Source organism: Nematostella vectensis, chromosome 11 (genome assembly GCF_932526225.1).
Source record: "Nematostella vectensis chromosome 11, jaNemVect1.1, whole genome shotgun sequence".
NCBI classification, from domain to species: Eukaryota; Metazoa; Cnidaria; class Anthozoa; order Actiniaria; family Edwardsiidae; genus Nematostella; species Nematostella vectensis.
Genome location: NC_064044.1, coordinates 13,780,598 through 13,798,117, shown reverse-complemented (window position 1 = coordinate 13,798,117; position 17,520 = coordinate 13,780,598). Strand labels below are relative to the sequence as shown.

General features: G+C 40.7%; 2 protein-coding genes across 4 annotated transcripts; one reads left to right on the top strand and one right to left on the bottom strand.

Moving 5' to 3' along the window:
- Window positions 1-1,392: 1,392 nt before the first annotated feature.
- Window positions 1,393-7,108, top strand: LOC5517529 (high-affinity lysophosphatidic acid receptor). Of its 3 annotated transcripts, XM_048734417.1 has the most exons (4): window positions 1,393-1,567; window positions 2,474-2,548; window positions 5,131-5,407; window positions 5,983-7,108. In XM_048734417.1, the coding sequence occupies exons 3-4, from the start codon at window positions 5,167-5,169 to the stop codon at window positions 6,765-6,767; spliced, it is 1,026 nt and encodes a 341-aa protein (XP_048590374.1). In that variant the 5' UTR covers window positions 1,393-1,567; window positions 2,474-2,548; window positions 5,131-5,166; the 3' UTR covers window positions 6,768-7,108. The 3 variants fall into 3 exon arrangements, with proteins under 3 accessions (XP_048590374.1, XP_001637530.2, XP_048590375.1); XM_001637480.3 differs by lacking the exon at window positions 2,474-2,548; XM_048734418.1 differs by lacking the exon at window positions 1,393-1,567 and having other exon boundaries at window positions 2,206-2,548.
- Window positions 7,109-8,712: 1,604 nt separating this feature from the next.
- On the bottom strand, window positions 8,713-16,362 carry LOC5517564 (protein Wnt-8b). Its single transcript, XM_001637526.3, has 6 exons — window positions 16,126-16,362; window positions 11,997-12,606; window positions 11,701-11,731; window positions 11,448-11,616; window positions 10,654-10,916; window positions 8,713-9,344 (listed from the first exon to the last, which is right to left on the bottom strand). The coding sequence occupies exons 2-6, from the start codon at window positions 12,077-12,079 to the stop codon at window positions 8,856-8,858; spliced, it is 1,035 nt and encodes a 344-aa protein (XP_001637576.3). The 5' UTR covers window positions 12,080-12,606; window positions 16,126-16,362; the 3' UTR covers window positions 8,713-8,855.
- Between the last annotated feature and the right edge of the window lie 1,158 nt (window positions 16,363-17,520).

Genomic DNA, 17,520 nt, shown 5'->3' with positions numbered 1-17,520 from the left:
CTCTGCACTCATGAAGTGAAATAACGAATGACAGCTTGCCTAAGGCAAGTCCCTTTTACAGTGTGCGTTCGTGTTTAAAATCGCGCCAATATTTTTAATAACAAATATTCTGATCAATTTCTGAGCCTCCTAAAAGTCTGGAATTTCAATTTTTTTTCTGGGGAGAACCCCAGACCCCCTACAAAATAGAATGAATGTGACACGCCATCCGTTTTCACTTTCATAAACTTGCGTTCCGTTCGCGGTGAAAACCATTATCTCCTAAAATGTGGCTTCTACTTTTTTTATCCTTTGTGGTTTTGGTTCATATTAAATTGCATCACTGGATTTGCGAATTTCAATGCATGCCAAAGTCCCCCCCTCCCTTACTAATTTTTCAGATTGGTGAAACGGTATGCTTTACATTTTGTTAACCGGAATATGACCTGAATGTTGCTGTTTCAAATTTTTGTGTGTGAGGGGGGGGGGGGGGGGGGAATGACTTAGGCATTCCCATGAAGGGGCGGCGAAACTGGTCTTAAACACCACCAAGGCAGGAGAAGTGTTTTTTTCGAGCCCATTTTTCAGGGGTGTAAATGCTATTGTATAGGGGGTCTGGGGGCATTCTCCCCTGTGAAAATTTTGCCATTTTCAGATATATACAATGCTCGTTATTGTTAAAACAGAAATGGAAAATAGCATCAAAAGCTCCTCCCCAGCTGAAATCTTATTTACATATATTTTTCTTTTTGGCAAAGTGCCAAATCCTCTTATTTTTTTGTATTACACTCGTTTTCAGAATTGTGGGTTTATTACATTTGTGAGCAACATTTGTTTTACATTTGCTAGTGTTTATTACATATGTGCGCCCTACACTCATACGGTTATATAATTTTGTGGTGCTTCTGGAAGAACGTGGCGTACGTAGAGTATCTCACAATTTCACCTTGAGCCGTTCTTACAGTAACTGTAACATTTCTACTTAGAATATGACTGCCCCTTCGAAGGTTGTTTTGGGCCTTGAAATCTCTGCTTTTCCAGTGGTTTTCCCATCAACCAAACTTTATTAAAAAGATTCTCACCAAAAGACAATAGTCAAATTTGTATAATAAAGCTGATGGATTGTTATCTTCGCGTCTATAAAATTGCTCTATAAAGTTGATGTATACAAGTCATAACAAGCTTTGGTTCCAAATAAAAAATCTGTTATTACTATTTATTTCACTCAATAGTTCTACTGTCTGTCATTGCACACAGACAAGTATCTTTGATTGCACACAGACTAGTATCAGCCAATCATACCTTCCTGACGATAGCAACTAAAGAAATTAGCATTACAATTTAAGCTCATCCCTTTATTGCATTTTCCAGCCGGAGTGTCCTGTGAATGTGTTAATGAACTAAAAATCGTTTTGTTTGTTCTGTTTTATGTGACGACTATTTCTTGGGAGACTTTCGGAAAATGATACCTAACTAGAATAGAATGCTTCTGTCGTTCGTTTTGATATTCTTGACTTAGGTCCCAAGGAACTTAAAAGAAGAGACAATATATCGACGACAGGACATCTATCTAATGAAAAGCTGAAAGGTGAGTCGTAAACTGTTTGTTTTTCTGTAGAAGATTACTCATCTTATTTCCTTACTTCAAACGGCTGCAAACCTGCAAACCGGTTTTACTTAATATTTTTTTATTTACTCTCAATAAGCTATGATGTTTGTTGTTATTTCCAATAAAAACGGCGTCTTTTTAGTGCTGTTATCTGATGACATCCAATTTCTATTACCCCACTTATTTTTTTTTTAACGAAAGAAATCGAAGATAAAAAAACGGGAAATTTAACGAGAAACTCTTTTCTTATGTGGTTTTGGAGGCCAGTCTAACTGAATAATTTGATTACCGAGGACTTCGGAAAACTTCCATTATGTATATTATGTACGCTGCCGGCCTATGATATGCGTGCAATTTTAATCCAAAAACTCCGTAGGCTTGAGTCCGCGTAAGGTTTTCAACCGTTTTCACCCTGGGAACATAAACAAAGCTAAATAAGGAACTGAGTATTTAAATGGGTAGTAAACTTTTTTTTCTTGCTCGATTTTTTTCTCTGGAACGCGCTGTGCTGTCAAGTTAAGGATGACATGTTTTTTAATATCAAGCAAATAATCATATATCAAGTGGTTGGTCCCCAAATGAAAGACTTCGGCTCCCTTGGGGGAGGGGATTCGGCTATTTTTGCGCGCCATGTCAATTCCCATGTTCTATAAAATTTTGAGAGATGTATTTTTGCTGATGAGTAACTAGATTGGATCTTATCTATTTAATCTCTTGATATGCCAGGCATTCTCTATTCTGCACTGAAGGTTTCTCCGCAACTAATCCGACATTTTAATTGAAATAAATCGTTTCGTTTATTTCTCAAGGTCATATTTCGTACCTTACTTTCTTTAATTGTTTTCAAATCAATCAAAAACCCTAACAGTCGTGCTATCTAACCAGAGCCGAGTCGGCTACCAGTTTGGGGAACTTCATTGTTTTCTTGGTAAAAAAAGGGTACAAGAGAAAGGATACAAGGTAAGTTCTGGTAAAACTGGTACGTAGGATCATTTTGTTTTTTTAATTCCCTTATTATTATTCTTCCATCGGTAAAAATGGATGACAGAAAAAGAGGATAAGTCAAAGGAAGATCACAAATGTATTCTAATTGCTCAATGTTTCGAGAATTATGCAAGACAATTATAGAAAAAAGTAACTTTTCTGAAAGTTACCGTGGTAAAAAGTTGTAGAAAATTACTGGAACGGTAAAAATAATAACACCAGAGCGGGAATTCGAATTATGAAAAGTTCGAACAATAGGAGGTAGATATAAAGTAAATGATTGAAGCAGATGCAAGGAAAATTGATTTTTCGAAGGGCTGAAAAAAGGTATTTGTGATATTCAGAATAATTAATAGGGACTTCAAGATACGATAACAATAAATCCCAAAATATATTTAATAATAATAATAATAATGAGTTTAATTCAACCTTTCGCAGTATAGACTGGATTACAGGTGAGTCAGAGATACAAGTAAGCAATACAATAAAGTACAATTAATCAAATGTAATTAGCATATTTAACAGTAACGAACTCGTTGAAACGACTCGTATTAGTAGGCCTCTGATAAGATTTAGATTTAGATCTGAGATTATAACCTGGATCATGCGTAATGCGACGCCCTTTAATGATAGGAAAAAGAGGATTCTCTGGTTTGATTCTGGAAACGAATCGCTGGCATGCAATATTTCTTCGCTCGTGCAACGTTGGAAGCTTTGCAAGCGTGAGTGAGCCCTCATAACTACTACCTGGGAAAGCGATCTTGAGCGCACGCCTCTGAACATTCTCTAGGGCGTCAGACAGATAATTTGGAAGGTTCGCAAAGGCTGCAGACGCATATTCAATGACCGATCTGATAAGTGACCGGTAGACTGTTATCAGCTCTATGGCATCCAGGCCGCATTTCTTAAGTACTCATAGAGCATAAAGCCTTTTGTTAGCCTTCTGAATTATGAAGTCGCAGTGCGCAACCATGTCAAGTCACACGATATGAGAACGCCAAGCAGCTTGAACGACTGCACCCGATCGATGGTATTGCCGCCTACGGCCATGGGCTGCCAACTGCAACTATCATAGTTTAAGAAGCTAACGGACATTTCTTTGCACTTTGATGGATTAAGGCGCATGTTATTCTTTAGGGCATATGCTTGAATGTCGTTAACAATGTGTCCTAGGAGGGGTGGTGAGTTCCTAGGTACCACCTAAAGAACAGTCAAATCGTCCACGAACTTAGCCCGCGGGGGCCACGTCATTACCAAGTCATTGACCATTACACAGAAGAGAATGGGCCCAAGCCTGGTACCCTGGGGGATTCCCCCGTTAAGTAGTTGCGAGGAAGATGTTTTACCATCGAGGCAAACAGACTGCGAACGCCCTTGTAGAAAGACTGCAACCCAGCGCATCACCTAAGATAGCTGATTACCTAAAGTAGCTGATTACCTAAAGTAGCTGATTACCTAAAGTAGCTGATTACCCTAGATAGCTGATTACCTAAGATAGCTGATTACCCTAGATAGCTGATTACCTAAAGTAGCTGATTACCTAAGATAGCGGATAAGACAGCTGGCGCCCGTTTCTCGAAACACACAGCGGCGTAGCCAGTATTTTTAACAGAAGGGGGCCCAAAAGGTCATTTCAAGGCATTTTCCGCTGTAATTAAGATGATGTCTCATACATTTACTGTATTTTTGGCTGCTAGAAGGGGGTCCTTGGCTCCCTGGGCCACCCCCCTGGCTACGCCCCTGACACCCGAGAATTCTCGGGCCCGAAAACTTTATTTTGCATTTTGGCTCAACATTTCTCATGTTTTCCTTTTGGAGAACCTCTTTCATGTTTTAGAATAGTTTTAACTTTCACTTGGTTCGTATTCCAAATGATTATGCTCAATAGGGCTATTTTCGATGTTTTGCTAAAGCCAAAAAGTTACCCGAAAAGTCTCGGGTGACTGCGAGGTCCCGAGAACTTTCTTTATATTTAAGCCTGTGAGAAGTTCGGGAAAGGACCAAAATCTATAAATCTATAAAGAGGATCATCCTTTTCATGAATCTTTGTGGTAAAATACGATGTTTGACAATATTTCAACACATTTAGATACCATCAATTTTATATGAATTAGCCAGATTTTCAAATTTAAAGAATAAAACCTTTTCGGGCCCGAGAATTCTCGGATATAAGATAGCTAAGTTAGCTGATTACGCAAGATAGCTGATCACCTAAAATAGCTGATTAGATAGCTGATTACCCAAGATAGCTGATTAGATAACTGATTACCTTAGATAGCTGATTACCCAAGACAGCTGATTACCTAGGATAGCTGATTACCTAAGATAGCTGATAATCCACTAATCTGCTAGTTGATTATAGAAGACCCCTAAATTGCGTGATTCTCAAAGTATAGCGCGCTCTAAGCCAATCAGAATTGCGATATTGAGTACAATGTAATCACAGTTTACAACAGTATTTCTAGTTTACGTAGTAAATGCTTTATACTGCCTAACAAAACGCCATTAAATGTAGTGAAACACATTTGAATGCAGTGGTCCATCTGTTTATTCTATAGGTTATTGACAGAAACTTCACCAGCCTCCCACTGCGCATGAGCAGAATGTCTAAAGAGGAGTCCCTAGCACGTGACCTCGGCTCTAGGTCCCCTGGCCGAGTAGCTCTGGAGTCGTCTATGGTTTTGTGTGTCCAGCTTGTCGCCGTGTCCGGGAACGCCATTGTACTGCTTGTCATCTACAAGAGGCCCGTTATTCGGACAGTAACGAACACCTACATCGGCGCGCTGGCGATCTGTGATCTGCTTATGGCACTCGCAGTGATGCCATGGACGGCAGGTAACTATGGCAATGGGTCTCTTTTATCCTGTCATATCCGGTAGCACGGTTTGAAATTGCTTATATTTTGTATCATCAATCAGCTCTGATGGCTTTTGTATAACATAATAAAAAAACATGTTGTTATAGACGACAACTATATGTTTTGGCGTTGTCTTTTCTTATTTTCAACAAAGTAAACAACTGACTCATGGCGACAGAAAGAACCAAAACCTACAATACTCCAAAATACTCAAAACTAGACCTCTCCCTCAGGGTACCAGGACAGGGTACCTGCGCTCACATATATATAATAATATTTTTTTTAGAAAAAAAAAATCGATTACAACTGCAAGTAAAACAAGAAATTCTTCTCGTATGTGGTTGTGTGTGCTCGTGCATTTCTAGCCAACATAGAAAGCGCCAAATGCCACAAGGAGATGGGCATAGCGGCGAAAGGGAAAGAGAAAGGGGGGCATATGGAGTCGGGTATCAGATTGTGTAGGGCTCTACATCACACTTGTGGTGATTGGATGAAGGGCTCTACATCGTGTTCGCTACAATAGGCTAACCAAATGCATTTAACCCCCCTCTAGGCTCATTGATCAGTGGTGGCTGGATGTTCGGGGTGTCCGTGTGCCGTTTGCAGGGCTTCCTCATTCTTCTCCTCGCGTGGACCTCTCTACACATCATGGCGCTGACCGCCGTCAATCGCTACTTCCGGGTGGTCAGACCAAACCTCTACCGGAAGTACTTCACCATTAGATCATCAATAAACATGATCATCGTTTCCATGGTGACCACGATCGTAGTTATAGCAACGCCGTTATTTGCAGGCTGGAGCTCGTTCGTGTTCCGTCCCGGGAAAGCCACGTGCTTTATGACGTTTGACAAGTCCCACGGCATCGCCCAACATGGGTACGTGATCGTTAACTGCGTGATATACACATTTGGACCGATGATACTCATATACTCGTGCTACTTCTGTGTATTCATGTCCGTGCGAAACCACGTGATCTCGATTAACCCCAGCCTGCATAGCATCCTGGGAGTAGTGCCCGGGGCGGCGCTGACGGTGCGCGAGGTACGTGTTACGAGGGCCGTATTCGCGATGGTGCTGGGTTTCACCTGGTGCTGGATTCCCGTTACTACAATAGAGCTCCTCCATGTTCTCACGCATGGCAACCTACCTCGTGAGGGATACCTGTGTTTTATATATTTTGCCTTCATCAGTAACGCAATCAACCCTGTGATATGTATTAGTGTTAACCAGACGTTCAGGCGAGAACTCTTTGCTGTGCTGCCTTGTGGGAGGGCAAGACAGACCACTAGTGAGCTATCTATTAGAAACATTGTCAACAACTCCGTAAAGCCTCGATAGCTCAGTGATGGTATGGGCTTTGTCTTTCAAGCAAGGGACCAGAAAACCAGGTTAGGCCAACGTTTTGAGGTGTAAAAACTTGGTTCTCTACATGGGGACTGTGAATCTCTCGTCTGTTCGGATAAGGACGCTAAAGGTCCCGTCTCCTTTAACACACTGCATTAAGGTGCTAGTTGCATGTATCATACTTTGCTACGTTCCCGAAATTCCACCAAATTTGGCACATAGATATTAGACAGATACCCGACAAAATGAATGGGGCAGTGAGGATGTCTGGCACCAGTGCGCCGAATTTGGTGAGTTTGGGACAGGTATCAGATCACGCCCTACTAGCACTTCAATAGGGGAGGGGAGAAAAAGAAACGGTTTGGACGCTGGCCCGTGGTACCATCTTCAGTGACAATGTGCTTACAGACTAAATCCAGGGCCGTAATAGAGGGTGGGGCACTGGGGGCATGTGCACCCCAATATTTATTTAAACATTATAAGGAAATTTCCAGTAGGGGCGCGGCTATGCCCCCAATATTATCTTAATGTTTCTGTATTGTTACCCCCCAATCTTACGTGGCCTGCTACGGCTCTGAGCTCACACTCATGATGGTAATTTCACGGAGCAGTCTGTATCTATATTGACGCGTTGTCAGATGTAAACCGCATGTGAGTATGCCTACATAGATACTTGCGCTATTTGAATCTTTTCTACACAAGGGGAACGAAATATCAGCGAGAATATCGCTTCGTTAGTTATTTTACCTGACTTGTGGACAAACACTTGTGGGTCGACAAGAACTCATACGGAGAGGCAGGCATTAAAATACTAAACTAAACATTGCATCCTCATCGTACTAGAGTTTGGGAAATACCTGAACCAGCATCCCATGCCAGGAAATACCTGAAAAAGCATCCCGTGCCAGTAAAATGCAATTTTATTGTCCATCATCACAAAAGTCCTTAAACACGAACGCGCGCTTTAAAAGGGACTTGCCTTAGGCAAGCTGTCATTCGTCATTTGACTTCACTAAGGGGTCGTCCACACTAATACGGATTCAAAAGTATCCGGATTCGTTCGCCGAAAACGTATCACTTGATTCGCGTCCACACTATCGTTTTCGCATCGTGTTCGCCTGGATCCAGCCGTCCACACTAACACGGATTCAAACGTTTGAAAACGCTGAAAGGTACAGGGTGACGTCATTTTTATATGCGCATGCTCAAAGCAGCGCGCGCCTGCAATATGACGCCATCTTTTTTTCATATTGATACGGATTCGACCGTCCACACGCGTGTTAGTGTGGACGGAAGGCCTAAACCTATCAAAAAGTATACGGATTCAAACGAATCCGTGTTAGTGTGGACGGCCCCTAAGTGCAAATGAGCGCACGCACGCTGTTTTTTAATTTTATTTTTCAATTCAAACGAGGGCGCGCTGTGTTTGATTTCTCAATGACTATTTTTGTTCTTTTTTTTTTGAAGAATTGATTCCAAATACTTTCTCGAATATGCCTGATAGTTCTTTAACATTCTATTGTACTTTAAAGTTGTCGTAGTTTGCAGTTTTATAGCGCGCGTTCGAGGACATAAATTTACAATAAAGATTTTTTATTAATTAGGTATAATGGTGTTATGTCTTTTAAATTCGAAAGCTCGTCTGGCTAAACAGCCCGGTCCATACAAGCTATAATAAACACATTGTCCGGTGATGCGCGCACGAACACAGGCTGCGCCCCCCCCCCCCCCCCCCCCCCCTTGGCGGCCAAAAAGTGGGTCATTTCTTAAGGAATCTTCAAATACTATGATTTTTTATATGTACCCATGACTTCGCACCCCCTCCCCCCTCGGCCAATCCTGGGTACGCGCCTGGGATGCTTATTAGCGGCTTCCAGTTGATCAGAGATTCTTCGAAATCAACGAATAAGGTGGGCGCACAAACAGAAATTAACTCCCGTTTTATTTCCTACAGGTTCATTTCATTTTGACAGCTTTGATACTTGAACAGCAGGGGCGGATCTAGCTTTTTGGCAAGGGCCAGTACAAGGGGGGTTCGAACCCCCTAATACCTTCGTAGATCCGCTAGAGAACCAGGCCGCTTCATAAGGCTTGTTGCCTGGCTACGCATCGCGTTTTCCTGGTCGTCTCTTTACAAGTCATGCACTTCACCTTGCAGCACCAGTGAAACTTGCAGTTACAAAACGTGTTTTTTATTTCCGTGAATTCCTGCGTGTCAAACCTACACGAGTCACACAATTGCCGGCACCGCACCAACTCATCCTTACTCCCCTCGCACTCTCGACCCAGTACCCCTGCCGAGCCCACGGTCATGTTTCGCTGACAGTAGTCTGGGGAGGACTCGTTGTAGATGAAGTTGTTGTCTTTTTTGGAAATGGGCCTGGTACCAAGCATCGTCAGCTCGTAAAAATTGCCATTTTGGAAGATGACCCGCTTCGCTGTGCTGTATTTTTCCACCAAGTATTGACCGACCTCGGCGAATGACGACAGCTTACGCCAGCATGTTCTTGTCGAACAACTCCCGCTGATACCATGGCAACGACACTCCCGCTTCAAGGTCGCCCTGACCGCCTGAAATACATGATTCTTCAGCATCCTTCTTGTACCTATCTAGGGTAGGGTAGGGGGAGGGGCTGGTACCTATCTAGGGTAGGGTAGGGAGAGGGGCTGGTACCTATCTAGGGTAGGGTAGGGGGAGGGGCTGGTACCTATCTAGGGTAGGGTAGGGGGAGGGGCTGGTACCTATCTAGGGTAGGGTAGGGGGAGGGGCTGGTACCTATCTAGGGTAGGGTAGGGGGAGGGGCTGGTACCTATCTAGGGTAGTAGTTGACCACGTTAATCATATCGTGCTGACCACGTTAATCATATCATATCGTGTTGACCATGTTAATCATATCGTGTTGACCACGTTAATCATATCATATCGTGTTGACCACGTTAATCATACCATATCGTGTTGACCACGTTAATCGTATCATATCGTGTTGACCACGTTAATCATATCATATCGTGTTGACCACGTTAATCATATCATATCGTGTTGACCACGTTAATCATATCATATCGTGTTGACCACGTTAATCATATCAAATCGTGTTGACCACGTTAACCGTATCAAATCGTGTTGACCACGTTAATCATATCATATCGTGTTGACCACGTTAATCATATCATATCGTGTTGACCACGTTAACCGTATCAAATCGTGTTGACCACGTTTATCATATCATATCATATCATATCGTGTTGACCACGTTAATCATATCATATCGTGTTGACCACGTTAACCATATCAAATCGTGTTGACCACGTTTATCATATCATATCGTGTTGACCACGTTCATCATATCATAATGTGTTGACCACGTTCATCATATCATATCGTTTTGAAAACGTTTTTCATACCATATCGTGTTGACCACGTTAATCATATCAAATCGTGTTGACCACGTTAATCATGTCAAATCGTGTTGACCACGTTAACCGTATCAAATCGTGTTGACCACGTTAATCATATCATATCGTGTTGACCACGTTAATCATATCATATCGTGTTGACCACGTTAACCGTATCAAATCGTGTTGACCACGTTTATCATATCATATCATATCATATCGTGTTGACCACGTTAATCATATCATATCGTGTTGACCACGTTAACCATATCAAATCGTGTTGACCACGTTTATCATATCATATCGTGTTGACCACGTTCATCATATCATAATGTGTTGACCACGTTCATCATATCATATCGTTTTGAAAACGTTTTTCATACCATATCGTGTTGACCACGTTAATCATATCAAATCGTGTTGACCACGTTAATCATGTGATATTATGTTGACCATGTTAATCATATCATATCACATGGCCTACCTTTCTCCCGACCTCGTTGTTGTGCACGTTAAGAAGTGAGTGCTCGTCTTTGCCACTTTGTAAGGCTTCTAAGAAATGCCTAGCCATGACTTCTCCGAACTTGACGTTCTCATTGCATCCTCCCCACCAATTCCCTTTGTTCCCTTCACTCTTCCCGTGAATACATGAGCAGTCTTCGAACGCGCCCAGTCGGCAATCCATGGTCAGCGCAAACGTCACGCCAGCCGCGCTTATGCCATGCGCAAACGCCATCTCACGGGTTGCTGAGATCAGAGGGGACAATTATCTTAAAATAAAGGATAGTGGCATAGATACTCTCCGCGATTACTTATACTGGGAGATATTCACCACCATTACTTTGTAGTGGGAGATATTTTCCGTAGTGAGTAATGCAATTAATTGGGAAAAAATAAGAGTAGTGAATAATGCAAGAAACACTGAATATATATAATGCAAGAACAGTGAAGATATGTGATACAAGAACAGTGAAGATACATAATGCAAGAACAGTGAAGATATGTAATGCAAGAACAGTGGAGATATATAATGCAAGAACAGTGGAGATATATAATGCAAGAACAGTGGAGATATATAATGCAAGAACAGTGGAGATATGTAATTCCTGAACAGTGGCGATATGTAATGCAAGAACAGTGGAGATATGTAATGCAAGAACAGTGGAGATATATAATGCAAGAACAGTGAAGATATATAATGCAAGAACAGTGTAGATATATTATGCAAGAACAGTGGAAATGTATAATGCAAGAACAGTGAATTAGTGATATTCCTACCGTGCGGAACCATGGACATCACATAGGCTGGATTTTGCTTTGAAGTACTTTTATTTTTCGTCTTGACGACCATTGTGCAGTTCCATTTTTCATTTCGGAACTGCGATCTACATTCTTGTAATCCAAGTTTTGCACCTTTCTGTATGCTTGACACAAGCTTGTCGTAAGCCTAAATAAAGGAGTTATTAAAAAGAGTGATCAATTTGAACATGGCACAAGTGCACTCATGGCTCAAAATGGAATACAAACTGACCTCCCTTCCACGAAGAACTTTTAAAACAGCCCTGAAACAAAAGAAAACATTGTTAAACCTTAGCAAATAGTCAGCCTTACTGTAATTGTCAATATTCTGCGAACTATCGTGGACTCCAACAGCAAAATTCTGGCTTCCGTCATTCAAAATCTTAAAAGTGTCTAATTGCGCCACCTACCCTCAAAGTGCTAATCAACATGCACCAAATGTATTCCGTTAGTTATGAAATGAAGGAAACTTTAAATATTGAAAACAAGTACAAAACATTGTCACGGAAGTCGAATCTGTGGACTTACATCTTTTTTCTGCTTTGTCCTTGGCAGGGCATCGTACTTGTCATGATGACGTAAACCAATAGTAAAGCACGCATGACGCTCATGGATTTGTTACGGACCAGTCACGTGTTAGTTAGCAATTATCCTGGCGTAAGACAATGCGAGAGATTTTTTGTTGCAAATCGCTATTAATATTAATCTAGGTGTAAGCTACTTCTGAGCGTTACACGTTGCGTAAGCAGTAGGCGTTACACATTGCGTGACTACTAGGCGTTGACTACTAAGCGTTAAATTTGTGTGACTACTAGGCAATACACGTTGTTTTACTACTGAGCGTTGCGCGTTACTTTACTATGCGGCGTCACACGTTGTGTGACTACTAAGGGTCATATGTTGCGTGACTACAGAGCGTTACACGTTGCGTGACTTCTAAGTGTTACACGTAGCTTGACTAATAAGTGTTACACGATGCTTGACCACTAGGCGTTATTGTTAAAGTCTAATAAGCGTTACACGTTGCGTGACTAGAGAGCGTTACACGTTGCGTGACTAGAGAGCGTTACACGTTGCGTGACTAGTACTTGACAAAGGACGAGTCAGTCATGATGCGCATCATATTTTTGGTAGTGGCCTGGTGACGAAAAAATGCAGTCGCGACTCATTACTTTGTAAAACAACAACACTTTTTTATATTCTTATAAGAACTCCCTTTTAAACACAAGGTTCTGCTATAAAAATGCAGTCGCGACTCATTACTTTGTAAAACAACAACACTTTTTTTATTCTTATAAGAACTCCCTTTTAAACACAAGGTTCTGCTATAAAAATGCAGTCGCGACTCATTACTTTGTAAAACAACAACACTTTTTTTATTCTTATAAGAACTCCCTTTTAAACACAAGGTTCTGCTATAAAAGGGAAAGCTCCTCCCACCCCGGGCTCGAATTTGCAATTATAATCAGAACACTGTCAAGGTAGCAGTCACAAATTATCCAAAGTCTCCTTTAAAATTTCTTATCTCTGAGCCTCAGTTGGTTGGAATAAAACTATTTTTGGTAACAAGTAACAGGTAACAAGTAACAGATAACAAGGTAACAGGTAACAAGATTAATAGATAAATGATTTGCTGTCCACTCACGTTTTCGGTGCAAAATTTTTAAATTTTGCTCTATCTATTATCTACCGCATCTGCATGCTGTGATGAAAATGCTCGTATATAAAAGCGCACACAGCTTGGTATAGCATTATTTTATTATAAATAGAACCATTTTTAGATGAACAACTCTAGGAATGATATTTAATATGGTTTAGGATATAAAATTTGAATTTAGCGCTCAGAGCAATTGTCGTGACATGACTCATTGACGGCTGATTGATAACTGATTGTTCTTGAGCCCGAAGATGAGAGGAGCTCTCCCTTTTATAGAGGAACCTTATAAACTCGTGAATGCGGAGCATTTGAAATTTGTTGGGGGCCTTCTATGTCACTTGATCACGGATGGTCGGATCGATCATCCGGTGCAGAAATTTTCGGTTGCACTTTAAAAGTATAAAATGGCTTTCAATAACCGACTTCATTAATCTCAATAGAAGGTGTAAAATATATGTAACCTACGAGTTCCAAGAGAGTCGTCCATGTGGGTTGCACGTGCGGGAAGTGGGTAGCACGTGCGGGAAGTTTATTTGCCATTTCAGCATAGCAATTTAAGATACCTATTTCATAGTAGCTTCATTGGCCTTTTTGTCATGAAACTAAAATTTTTTTCTAAATGCTGTTCTCAAAGGTTTTTAAGGTGAGTCCCAGCCACAAAAGACAATGAAAACAAGCAGCAGGCCCAGAGGCATGACCCACGGCAGGTTGGCATTACAGTCACGTACATGGGGGGAGATGCGCGCATCTCGTTTAGAGTTCGATTACTCTTTTGTAGGTAATACGTTAAGCCTTATACGACTACTAATGGCATCTTTTCGGTATTTCGCTGCCAAAACCTGGAACTTACTACAGGTAGCTGTTAGATCTAAAAACTTCCTAGCAGCTTTCAAGAACATACTTTACTCTCTAGGCCTAGCCATAAATATAAAACTCATAGAGATTTACATTTTATTTGTTTTATCAATTCATTTTTATTTTATCTCATTTATTTTTTGTATATACATTTTATATCTCGTGTGCGTGTAACTTTTGTTTTGCTCGGAGACAGTAGCTTTATAGCTACTCTGTGAATTCGAGTTTAAATTAAGTATCTATGTTGATGTAGAAAACACAAAAGAAATACTTCTTTCGGTCGTAGAGAGCTGCCATTTAGCAATTGCCATTCGCCATTTGCGCTAACAACCTACATCTACTTTATTGACGGCGGGTTTTTACATCGAGTTGGTATAACATGAAAATATATAAATAAAACATACACTACATATGTACGTATAATATTTAAAAAGATGTACACTGTGTTAAAAGTACATAAATAATTAATTAATAAAAATAATAATAAATATAATCCAAATTTTCATTCATGTCTATTGGTTTCGGTGCAGTGTAAAAGGTGTATTTTTTTTCTAGTTCGTCCATCCAGAGGATGATGACCATGACATCACTTCAGTTGCGTTCGGTGGTGGACACGAAAAAAGATGTATATGATACCCATGAGACAAAGCGAGTTACAATACACCACAGGTTTTTCTGTCGTTTCGTAGTGTACCTATTTTTCATTGCGCTGTGACGTCATTCGTTGACGCCTGCTAAAATCAGATCTTATCAAAAATCTCCTTCTTAACTATTTCTGTAAGTGACATTACGCTAGCTCCGCTTTTAGGCAATGCTTAATCAAATCGAAAATGATATCATTCGTGATTTTCTGTGCTGAACCAATCAAAAGAAACAAATGCAATATCTTTTGATTGTTTTACATATTTCATTTCATTTGAACATCTAAATTATACATGATAATCAGCCCAAAAGCTAAAATCTTTGTTTGTGTCTTGGCCAATCAATTGTCTAGTATTAAAAAGACATTTTTGACATTTTAGCATTCATTCTGCGTTTGTATTGGTTCCCTAGTTATTTTCCACCAAGCACTTGGCGTTGATTCTTCTTTTCAATGTCACGCTTGACGATACAAAAATCACGTGGAAATTGTGACAGTTCTCACGGAAGGCTCTTCACTCTAAAGTGTTCTTAGCAGAAATTTAATTCCACTCAACTCGTCGAAAGTACCAATTTCCTCCACACCCGTCAAATGTCTTTTAAGCTTTTCTTAAAGAGCAGGAGAAATAGCCAACACGTACATGAATAGTATCTTTCCTCTTGCTATTTAGGTATGTTTAACATCGTAACCTTATTTCCGTAAGCCTCAGGGCGGGAAAATAAGCCAAAGGTGGATTAACGAGATGAAAGCCTGAAGCCCTAATATAAAATTCTCCTTCTATCAAAACGGTATGATCTACTCCAATCTTAGCCATCTTCGTTTGGTATTTTTTTTCTCGAGTTATCTGAAGTGTCGTGCAGGAGTTTGATCAAAAGGATCAAAAAACACTCTTGTTTTCAAGAGCACAAAATAATTTGACGAAAGCCAGACATTTCAAAACAGGGGAGACGATTGTGTTTGCCGAATCACTTCTTTAGTCTTATTCAAAATATAGATACATATTTATCATTTACCTTTTGATTCAACCACAGAAAATAAACGAGTTAAGCGGTAAATAGTTTTTCGCAGAATCAGAGCTATCACGTTACCACGCAGTAACTTAAAAATACATAGAGCTTTAGTGGCTTTAGTATGTGTAGTCGATTTAGGAAAAAACGTGAGAAGTGAGATAATCTTCTTAAACCCTGTTTTCTAAGCCGGCTACAATCTAGTATTTTCACCAAGTGATGGGCATTCCCTAAACACAGGTTAATCAGACTTCAAGTGCATACTGCGAAATTAGATAAACACACAATCTAGCATTGAATCCAAGCGAGAAATCTGCGAACAAGCCGATGCCAGCACGTCTTGGTGTTGAGAAGCTCTGAGAACGTCTAAGACTTCAGCTTCAAAAGATTTCTTACTAGAAGTAAGAGACGCATCTCGCTCGTACACTCTCTTAGCGTTTTATCACGAAATACGCAAGTCAAGGGTGGATCATTTTTGCTCAAATCATGCTGCCTTACCTCGAAAAAGCCGCGTCTTTTTCTTTGTTCGGAAACCTCAACTAAAGAAAGCGAACTGTATAAAAGGATTGTGTGATGCTCCAGATATCTGTTTTTGGTCTGTTATAGGGGATAAATTTGAGCTTGCCTTACTGCTCGACTGTCGTCAATGCCACTTGTGTCATGAAGTGTTGTTGAGTTCGTCTTGCAGGCATGGACGTGTCATGCCCCGTGCCAAGTGACTCTAACCAGGACCCGTACACCACAAATATCCGGCCCCCTGGATACACCTATCTGCAGCTAGAAGATACAAAGACACGCATCTTTACTCTTTTCTAAACAGATCAGATAATAAGTATTTAGAAATCCCTCTGGGAAGTATCACTTTTTATAACTAGTGCAGCTGGTCTTGAAAAGTGTACAAAAAGACACAACCAATCTTAGTATTTTTTAACGAGAGGATGAGAGCTCGGAAGCTGATAAGTGGTTGTTATCTTAAGGTGCTTTCTGAGGGCATTTAGATAATTCAGAGCTAATAGAAGTCTCGTAAGCTACCACCTGCTTTTTGCATGCGACCAACTCCTACTAGGATCTTTTTTCCTAACTCCTGAGGTGGTCGCTTAGAGAGTTTCGACCATCCAGAGTGTTCTAGAGTGTTCATTTACACCTTTAAGAGTTCTACAAGAGGAGAATGGTTGGCGCGGATAAGAACTGTTCCTGCATTGCCTTCTCTCTCATCACTGGGTTCCGGGTTCGATTCCCGGTTCCGAGGTGAATTGAGTTAAATGGTTCTTGCCGTTTTTTCTCCGGGTTCAACGGTTTAAAAAAAAAGTGTTTCACGGTTGGCAAGAGCGTACCATGGGTACCAGGACTCCATCAAGCTTCGCGGCCCCAACGATTTGAGCTCAAATCGTTTTCGCCGCGAAGCTCAAGAGCATCTGGTACCCGGGGTAGCACAAGCTCGTAATTCAGCATTCCAGCTGCAAAAAAGTTGATAAGCTTCCTAAATTTATCTATCTATACTTAGATAAATAATGATATCGTCTGTTGGCCAAACGTATTTTTTTGGTCCAGCGGATATGACGTCATCAACCTGCAGGAAGAGAGGGTTGTCACCTGAGTAGATGCGTGAAAAAAAATCATTTTTAGCCATGATCGTCATTACCCATGAGCACTTGGGTGAAGTGTTTTGAGTGACCAGCGGAAAAAGTCAAATAATAATCTTTACCCATAAGCACTTGTCAATCCTCATTACGCACTTGTGTAAAATAGGGGTCAAAATCGGGCCTCAGGTATTTTTAGGGGGTATCCGAGAAAAAATAGGCTATTCTCTTAGAAGTGATATTTTTAGGGCTTCTGAGATATTTTTTAGTTCTTTTTTAGAACTGCACGGCTAATAGATTGTGCTATTGTCCC